General features: G+C 43.2%; 1 protein-coding gene across 1 annotated transcript in view; it reads right to left on the reverse strand.

Moving 5' to 3' along the window:
* The window catches only part of USP38 (ubiquitin specific peptidase 38), a gene marked incomplete at its 5' end in the record, with an annotated part of 17,144 nt that extends 8,148 nt beyond the window's left edge, over nucleotides 1-8,996 (reverse strand). Inside the window, 5 exons of the mRNA XM_009073551.1 lie at nucleotides 756-914; nucleotides 4,008-4,109; nucleotides 4,359-4,488; nucleotides 8,573-8,694; nucleotides 8,913-8,996. Of these exons, the coding sequence (XP_009071799.1) occupies nucleotides 756-914; nucleotides 4,008-4,109; nucleotides 4,359-4,488; nucleotides 8,573-8,694; nucleotides 8,913-8,996 (597 nt within the window). The remainder of the gene's footprint in view (nucleotides 1-755; nucleotides 915-4,007; nucleotides 4,110-4,358; nucleotides 4,489-8,572; nucleotides 8,695-8,912) is intronic.
* Nucleotides 8,997-10,022: the final 1,026 nt, after the last annotated feature.

Below are 10,022 nucleotides of genomic sequence, written 5' to 3' on the forward strand. Positions count from 1 at the left end.
TCAAGGTCTTGCTACCCCTGATAGCCTAGAAGGTCCAACACCTTTCCCACCCTGGCCCAAGTCTCCTCCTTCAAAGCTTTCTTAGCTCTCAAGCTGCAGGAATAAGGAGCTGGAGCTAAATTAACAGGAGCTTTTCAAGTGGCTACACACTGAACTGCAATGCTACTGCTAGAAAATAAGGTAGTAATACCCAAGTGGGTCTTTTGTGGGTGTTTTTTTGTTGTGCTTTCTATTTCTTTGCAATTGTATTTGTTTTGGGGTGCTGGTTTTGGACTGCACAGGTAGCATCCCCTCCCCAAGGAGACATGCAATACCCACTGCACTGTTAAGGTGCAATGGTGTTTTGGAGCTAGCCAAGGTTACCACCATGCCAAGTACTTCTCAGAACCTACTTCTCTTTGACACCACCAGTGCTCTGAGCTTATATCTGAAGTTACAGACTCTAGCTTGGGTTGAAATGAAATGCTAGAATGAACTTCACAAAGTGTATCAACCATAAGGCTTAAGAAATTAGGTTGTACTTTTAATCAAGGATCTCATTTCAGGCTTTTCTTAAAGCCTCCTATAATCCTATCATAGACACTCAGGCACATTGTCCAGGCACATTCCAAACACACTTAGAATTGACATAATCTTATGTGGTTACCTCTTTCCTCCTAGTGGAAGTTCTAAACAATTTAGACCTGTGGAATTATAGTTTCCTATCTGGGAAAACAAAACCAAACCATTCTACCCTCTCAACACTCCTAATGTACCTTAACAGCTTCCAGAATGGGTTCATAGAGCTCTGGAAATCCTGAGTAATGATACATCATGCAGTGTATCAACTCAGCCAGCTGCATCAGAAAGGCTGTACTGGAAGGCAGTCCATCCCTCTTGAAGGAGTGAACCAAACTGACCACGTGTGGCACAACCTGAGTGGGAAAGCAAAGACACAAACACAGCTGTTAACTGCATCTTCCTTTTCCTCTACAAACAACTGCTGTTTTATAAATGCCAAATGACAGGAGACCTTTCGTTGGTAAATAAGAGGGGGCTGAGAAGCAATGACTTGAGGAACACACATCATTCCTCACTCATGACAATTTTCAGGCAGCACAATTAATGGCTCAGTGCTCTGCTGAGCTCACACAGCAAGTCTGGGTACTTCACAAACTTGGAAAGTGCATGCTAAGATTTTAAATGGTCAAGTGTCCAAAGTACTCATCTTACTAAGGATATTAACTGCAAACATTTCACTTTGGTGCCACCACTAACACCTTAGTATCCTGTTCTACTTTCACGGGTAGAGTTTTTAAAACAAATCTCTCAATTTTCCTTGAACAGAATCTAATGCTTGGGATCACAAGCCAAGGAATACACTCCTGCTATTCCAGCTTACAGGACGGAAACTGGCTCAGAGCTCCACCTAGTGAGAGAGCTGAGCTCCACGAACCAAGACTGGGTCATTTACTATGAGCTGAAAAAGTTGACACAGCTCAGACAGCCGATGTGAGGATTAGTTCAGAATCATTACTGCTTTAAACTGGGTATAAATCAGAAATCTTCACTCCACTTCCTCCCTCTCCTTCAGTGCAGCTCTCTAGTCCTAAATCCATGAGACTGATTTCAAATTTGCCTTCAAACATCAAGAAGGAATTTCCTTCAAAGCAACTTCCAAAGAGCAGGGACTTCCCACTGTGAATCCAAATATTTTAGACACCTTTGCCAGTTTATAAATGATCAAAACTGATTAACTGTGAAAGAAGTGGATGGAAAGATTTCTCCTCACTAACCACTACAACTTGTAAGCTAATGCCATAAAATACAGAACAGAAATGACAGGAATATGGAAATTTGAAGGTCATGGAAGTGTTGGAGCAAGTGCAGAGGAGGCCACCAAGTTGCTAAGAGCACTGGAGCATCTCCCCTGTGAGGACAGGCTGAGGGAGTTGGGGCTGTTGAGGCTGGAGAAGAGAAGGTTGTGTGGAGACCTCAGAGCACCTTGCAGGGGCTGAAGGGGCTCCAGGGAAGCTGCAGAGGGATGTGTTAGGAGCTGCAGGGACAGGACAAGGGACAATGGGCACAAATTGAAGGAGGGAAATTGAGGTTAGATCTTAGGCAGAAGTTTTGCCTGTGAGGGTGGTGAGACCCTGGCCCAGGTTGCCCAGGGAGGCTGTGGCTGCCCCAACCCTGGCAGTGTTCACAGCCAGGTTGGATGAGCCTTGAGCAACCTGCTCTGGTGGGAGGTGTCCCTGCCCAGGGCAGGGGTTGGGGCTGGATGATCTCTAAGCTCCACTCCAACCCCTAAAATTCTATGATTCTATGAACTACACTTGTTTAACCATGTGCCTGCGCAACCTGTGCCACTGTCTCACCACCCTCACAGGAAAAAACCTTTTTTCGAATATCTAACCTAGACTTTCCCTCCTTCAGTTTGAATCCACTGCCCCTTGTCCTGTCACTGCAGCTCCTAACAGCGTCCCTCTCTGGCTCCTTGTAGGCCCTTCAGGTACTGAAAGTGTCCATGCAGCACTGCATGCAGCCTACAGGGGGGACTTTATTAGCTGAAATTTTGTTGGGGCCTGGCTAGCAGAGGAGCTGTAACTTCAGCAACAGTTAAAGGAATGCTTAAGCAATTAAAAACGAGACACACAAAATAGGTCTTGCTGACCTTGTTTCTATCTTCCTGCATTCCTGTGTCTTCACTCCAACACTTATAATGGTCTTGTTCTCTCCTGCTGCCAGGGTTTTTAGGTTTGGTTTTGGTTTTCCTGCCTTATAGATAAGTCGTTTTGCTAACAAGCTGAGAATAGTGCTGTTGTTTAGATTCTCATAGACACTATGTAGTTCTTGCTATGAGTTTCCCAGGATGTGAGAGCAGAATGCAGCTTAAACTTGTAACCTATCATAAACAAGAACTGCAGCATTGACAGGTTGAGCAGCCAATCCAAAGTTGTATGATCAGCGCGTAGCTGCATGTACGGGAGACATTTTACTATAAATACTGTTAGGTGCCCTAAATAAAGTTGGCTATCAGAGCATCATATTGGTGTGCTGTAGTCCGTCTCTCGCAAAGACCCCAACAAAATTCCTGTTTCCAGAATGAGCATCTCATATTTTACATTTTTCTCATGCTTTGTCTCTCTCAGGAACAAAGGAGAAAAACAAGACAGTAAATATATGAAATATTTATGTTTTGAGCACATTCGAGGCTACTTGGCTCTTTCATTTGTGACTCGAATTTCTTCTACCCTAGGCCACGACTAGGGCAGTGGAGGGAGGGGAGAGAAGCTTCAGATAACTACCTTTAAAAGACAGTGTGACAGGCATGAGGCAATTCCTCTGACACTAAACAAAGGGTCTGATATCCCTCCAGAGCCCTGGGGACAGCTCAGAAAGAGAGTGCCTGTCTGTTACCATGGTTAAATCTCAAAGACACATATTTCACTTGAAGCTGAACACTGACTACGAGAACATCTTGCTGCATGAACATAGTCATGGTCATACCCTCCTGGCTGTGGCTTTAACTAGTGAACTGCATTTTGCAGAGGAGCCACTAACAACAGCGTCCACCACTTTGTCCAGTGAAACAGAGAGCACAGCTTTCTGCACTGAGTCCTACTTGGTCTCATGAACCTGCCCAGGGTGACTAGTTACACAGAACAGATAATTGGCTATCCCTTTTCCCCAAGTAGTTGTGCTTGAAAATCTGCTACTTCCAGCCCAACATGATCAATTGCACACCACATGAAATGGATTTCCAGCAGCATATGGTCAGAATGTGATGCCCAGATACTACTGCCAGAAATACACACACAGAGGGAAGAGCTGTGCTTGCTTCCAATTACATATTCAGCTGAATGTGGAAGTTAAAAAGTGGTGTGGAAGCACAGAAATCTGACTCCAGGACCTTCAAACAGAATCAAAACCCAAGTGCACCAATTCTGTTACCCCTGACACCCACTTTAGAAATCACACATGAGTGACATTTCAAAGAACTGGAAACCATTTGTTTAGTGACTTACCAAATGAAAAGCTTCTGGAGAATGCTGAAAACTAAGCAACATGTGGGAAAGGACAGCAAGGGCACCAGGCCTCACTAGAGGAAACCAAAGTCGATTAAAGACCTAAAAAAACCCACATTTATTTCAGTAAATCCAGAAAGCAAAGTTTGGGTAAACATGTAAACAGATCTGCAAAGGCACAACCATTTGAAACAGACAAACCGTCACATGCAGCTGAAAGCTGCAGAGACACATCAGGCTGCAGAGTAAGAAGATACTATCTGTTACAAAACAAAAGATGCTGAGCAGTTGCACAGCTGTTACAAATTCCCTTCCCTGTCCTGCAGTTTCCAACGTTCTTTCCCAGCATACCAGTTCGATCTTAAGCAGAGTGACATCGATGAGGATGGTGAATTTCTGGACTGCAGCCAACCCTTTCAGCAGGGCGATCACCCACGTTTCCACATGCTGAGCCAGAGGCCAGGACAGCCAGTCAATCATCCTGAAAGGCAATGGAAGAACAAAATAATGAACCTCCAACATGCCACTAGCTTCACTCTCAACCCAAAAGATTCTCTGTGTCACCTACTCACACTCACAAAAAGTAATGCAAGAATGTTAGGCAGGTGGCAAATTAATTTTGATTATATCTCGGGTCATTTAACTCTGAAATGAATCATGGTCTATTTAACACATTAGAAGTAAATACACATCCCCCCAAATACATGAGCATATAAGACTAAATACTATGTATTGTTACTTGTTAGTCAAGAACATGAACGCTGATTTTACAGGCATTAGGGTAACATCTGGCAAAAACGTACTGCTGAGGGTGAAAAACTGCCTGTACCTGGGAACCTTCCCTCTTATGCCTTGGACCCCAAACCAACTAAGGAAGCCTCTTCAACTTGGAACTACCTTCCTAGAAGCCAACTCAAATCCTCTCAATTAAAATCACAGAATCAACCAGGTTGGAAAAGACCTCCAAGATCATCGAGTCCAACCCCACCGTGGCCACTAGACCATGGCACAGTTAGTGGTGATCAAGATGAAGCAGAACTACCAGCCCCTAAGGACTTCTTGGAGATGAAGAGCTCCAAACAGACTGAAATGAGGGTTTCAGTCCCCAGATTCCCAACCAAAAACAAAACTACAGTTTTTAGCAACACCAGACTTGTACTCTGGACATGCTGAATTACCACAAACAACCTGAACTGGCATTGAGTTTGTAATTTGCACCTGAAAAATGCAGAGTACACACATCCTAAAATTTATCTATCTCAGAATGATATAGTATCTGCAGATACTGACATGCAGAGGTGTCTCTAAAATAAGGAATCTTTAGGACTAGCTTTTTAACAAACAAGCACAGATCTTGCCAAGTTTCTTCTATGTTACTACAGTGAAAATAAAGATTTGGGGAAAAACATGGCAACACCATAACCACTGCTCTGAATTCAGACAAAGCTCTCATCTCGGCAAGATGTCAAGTTCAGACATGTTTTTTATTCTGAACACCCTTTCTAAAACAGAGAATCAGAAACACAGGCCCAAACTGCTTTTGCCTGCAAAGAAATAACCTTAACCTAAGAACATGCCCCAAAACTCACAGTCCCATCATCTGCAAACCTCTCCCTTCCCATTCAGTAGGCTTGATAATTTTCAGCAGAGGCACAAACACCTGCACAGCTAATTTGAGCCTAATGACAGTATATCTGGGGCTCTTAATCAGTGTTTTAGACAAGCAGAGTACTCTGCAGAGCCCTACATTAGCACCACTGCTCTAAAATACCTACGATCTTCACACTATGTGCACTTTCCACCACACTGCCCCAAACTCCAGGTGAAAGACTGTGGGTTTGGCTGGAAGTTTGGGCTCCCCTTGTTCCATCCCATGGCTCTGACTGTATGATAGACTGTCCTGTGTCATCTCTAGTTAGCATAATTAACTACTTAACCACTCACCATTGTTACTAACAGCACAACTGCTATCAGCTGAGTATGAGTAGCCTTGCAAGAGAAGCCTCATTCCCTCTCTAACTGACACAGACAGAATTCCTATGCTTAAAATCTGTTTCTGTTCTTAAACACAGAGTTAGGGCTCTTAAAAGCAGAAATCAAAGCTAGAAGAAACAAAAGTAAACTTCCAGGTGTCAGTAAACTTGAGACTGCCCCCAAAAGCATCAAATCTTAGACCTGGTAGGCAAAGATTAGGTATTTTGGTTATTAAATCCTCTCTGAACTGCATTTACTTGGCTCCTGCTCTGCTGCAATCAGTGACTGCATTTTTAATACAAAGGTAGATATTAGTATGGGACATGATGATCATGAATATCAACACAGAGGATGTTTCCTGTGTTTGACCAGATGAAGAGAACCCTAAAGGACCTTCTGCCTCAGAGCACCCTAAAATGAGCAGGTCTGGTGCCTATGTGTGTGCCCAGTAAGGACAGGATTTTTGATAGCCCTGGACAGAAAAAAGTTATTTGTGCACCCTCAGACAGTAACTTCTTTCACCTTCTTTGCCACACCAAAGAATGTGTCAGCTCAGGTGTGAATCACTGAGACTACAAAAAAAAACCCAAAATAAAGACAGAAGATCCTCAGACTACCAGAACCCCCAAAAATCTGAAGTCCTTTTGTAGTATTTTACATTTTTACTAATAGGACAGAGCACTTAGTCATGTCTGGAGCTTTTCTCAGCACAATTTTCAGTCTCTCTTAACAAGACGCTTGGGTTAAAGTGCAAAGAAGCATTATACTCATCAGGATACTTCCTCTGAGACCTCTGAAGTAGACCCTTCAAGTAGTCATATATCCCTCAAGAGACTCAGGTTTTCTGCTTTCCTTCACTACTGCTTTGGGTGAGGTTGCATGAGACAGCTGAGCCCATTAGGAACAAGGATGCCAAAGAGCATCTAACACATCTTTCTAACACAAACCTGTGTCTAACATAACCCCCCACGGAACAAACTCAACCTATTAGTCTTTCAATTACAAATTATTTACTACTCTGTGTTCAACTTTTGACAGACTCTGAAGTGTCGTGCAAGTTATACTTTGGAAGTGAGTAACAAGGTGTCTAATTTGTGGTCACCAAAGCTCTGCTGACTCTCATCAAGAGACCTTGTTGTGCCTGGAGTTCTCCATCTCCTGGGAATGCTGCAAGCCTGATGACAGCACTGTCATTGGGTGCTCCAGACATTCCAGCCCCATTATCCTCTTCACAATTGCTGGACTAGGCCAGAGGGGAGTTAATCACTGCAAAACGTTGCCAGAGGTAGAAAAAGAAACTGCATATAGTGTTGACATGAAAGTATCCACAAAAAAACCCCAACAAGGAGTACCTAAAAAGTCAGTTCCATGAAACAAAACTAGAGGCTCTTAAGCTCAAGTATTACTTCAAAGAATGAGCAAGGCAAGGAAGATTGCACTGCCCTTTCAAAACTGAGAAGAAAACCCCCCACCACGTGGCCAGTACCAAAAGAAAGCACTTATTTGGTAACAACAACTCCTATTGTACCCAAAGCTCAGCACTGCATTACTTCCCCAGGCAGAGGCACACAGAGCAGCCATTCTCAGGCTACAGTTATATGATCACACTGTGTTGATGCAGTAACACAATAAAAACACTGAAATTACACTAACATGAACATTAATCACCACACATTACTGACCAATTATCAGCATTCTCAATTTCCCAGCTCTGACTTTCAGCCTGGGCACACAGCTTGGCTAAAATCTGCTCAGTTCAAGTAGATTGTTTTTAAGTCCCTGAACAATGTGCCTTACCCCAAATTATACTATTAATGCTGCTTCTTTTCACTGTGGTTACAACTTAAATACAGCTGCACACACAAGGAATGTTTTCTGTGGGAAAAAAACCTCAGCACCAAGATATACAAGTGCTGCAGTACACAAATGTCTGAGTATTACACTACAAATGGATGTACTTAGGAGTAACTTTGCAGACATGAAACTCTGTGTTGAAAGGCTTCTTTAAAGTTATCTTTTAAACAAAACACATTTCTAACAGTTTCTTCCTACTGAAAGCTGGGAAGATATCTAAGCAAAGAAACTCCAAACTAAACAATAGAACTCATTTTTAACTGTCTCTTCAGAGGAGGAGATGATGGGTGGGACAATCCTGTGAGAACACCACTGCTGCTTGGAAAAGCAGGAAGGTTCACCTGCTGAAAACAAGGCCTTGTTTCTCAGCCTGAATGCAAACCCCGTGACCTTCCCTATTTAAGTGATCTTCCATAAGGTGGGAGATCTGCACATATGATGTCATCTCTCAGATGACACAGCTGCTTCCTCTTAGTTCCTATTCATCCACCCTAGGAAAGCATGAGAATGAAGCCACAAGAGCAACGAGGGCAGCAAACTTACACTGAAACCATGTCAGTAACAGCCACAGCACCAAAAACAGATCTATTACCTTAACGTGCCAAACAGCACAACTTTTAAACACTCCTCTTTCTTATGTTTTTGGTTGGTTAGGGGTTTTTTTAATGGAACGTGAGGGACAAATAACTTACAAAAAATATAAGATTAAGAAAAAAGAGACTCTTTTCCCCCTTTACCTGCACAGAGCTTGAGTCATACTTGCATCCTTCACATTTGGATCCGTAGTGAGGCTCCTGATGAGTACTGTGATCATCTGTAATGGTATGTGCTGCACAAGACTTGCCAGTGCAACAGAAGGCTCAAATGAAGTATCTGTAACAGTTGAACATGACATACTGTAAGACACTAAAAAGAAAACCCCACAGAAAAAAAAAAAGCTCTCCCTTCTACCCTACAGCTTCACTAGAGCTGAACAGAGACAATGAGTACAACCTACATCTAACATTCTGTCATCACAGATCAAACCCCAACTGAAACTTGTCAATGAGTTAAGGACCATGAGTAACACTGAATTACAAGCTCCTTTTGTTCCTTTAACATCCATGCAGGAAAGTGACTGTCAGTTTGCTCCAGCACCCAGGGAGTGAGGTTGGCATTTACCTAGAGAGAAGGACCACACAGCTGTGTATTACACTCGATGTTAATTAAGCTCAGGGGTTTATTGCAGCTGGTATTCCCCATGTCCTGTACCAGTAACTGTCTGCTAACCACACCAGTGATGGCAACACATGATGCTAAGTTTCCCAGGTGCCTCAACAGCAAAGGCACTTTGCAATGGGAACTAAGAAAGTTCTTCGTACATTTCTGAGGTCCGAAAGGGCCTACTTCTCATCACATTTCCATTACTCTGGCACTAAATGCTTCCTAAAGTAACCAAGTTTCCTATGTGCCTTTCGTACACCCCAAGCCGGTAAAGTGTTCCAGGACCTTAGGTATCCCTCTCAAGGGAGCAAAGAGGAAGAGCAGCTTCTGACACAGAGAATTTTAATTCTTTCTAACAGGAATCCAAAACTCCATTTCAAGACATCATTTAAAGCACTGAAACAGATCTCCCAAATACCATCGTGCTCTGAAATCACTGTTTCACAGAACCATAAAAACACAGGACATTCAGAGGGGATAGGAACCCACAGAGATCATCTAGTCCAACTTGTGGCCCTGATTATACTTGATGTAAAGCTTAGGGATTTTTTGAAGCTGGTATTTACCCTGTCCTACATCAACAGCTGTCTGCTAACCACACCAGTGATGGCAACACATGGTGCTAAGTTTCCCAGCTGCCTCAACAGCACCCCAAGAATCACATCATGTACCTGACAGCACTGTCCAAACACTTCCTGCACTCTGTCAGGCTACTTCCCCTCTACCTTTTTTTTTTGTATTTTTCTGAAAAGTACCACCACACAGGTGTTTATTACACTTGATGTTAAGCTTAGGGATTTATTGCAGCTGCTATTCCCCATGTCCTACATCAACAACTATATCAACCCCCTATATTGAGCGGGGAAGGGGCAGGTGGGGCACAGGGGAATAAAAAAGGCTTTACTTTCTCCATGGCCCAAAAGTTGCATTTTAAGTATCTGGGTGAGGAAGCAACAGCTCCCTCTGCTCTGGTGAGACCCCACC

Source organism: Acanthisitta chloris, unplaced genomic scaffold, assembly GCF_000695815.1.
Source record: "Acanthisitta chloris isolate BGI_N310 unplaced genomic scaffold, ASM69581v1 scaffold15214, whole genome shotgun sequence".
In the NCBI taxonomy this organism is placed as follows: domain Eukaryota; kingdom Metazoa; phylum Chordata; class Aves; order Passeriformes; family Acanthisittidae; genus Acanthisitta; species Acanthisitta chloris.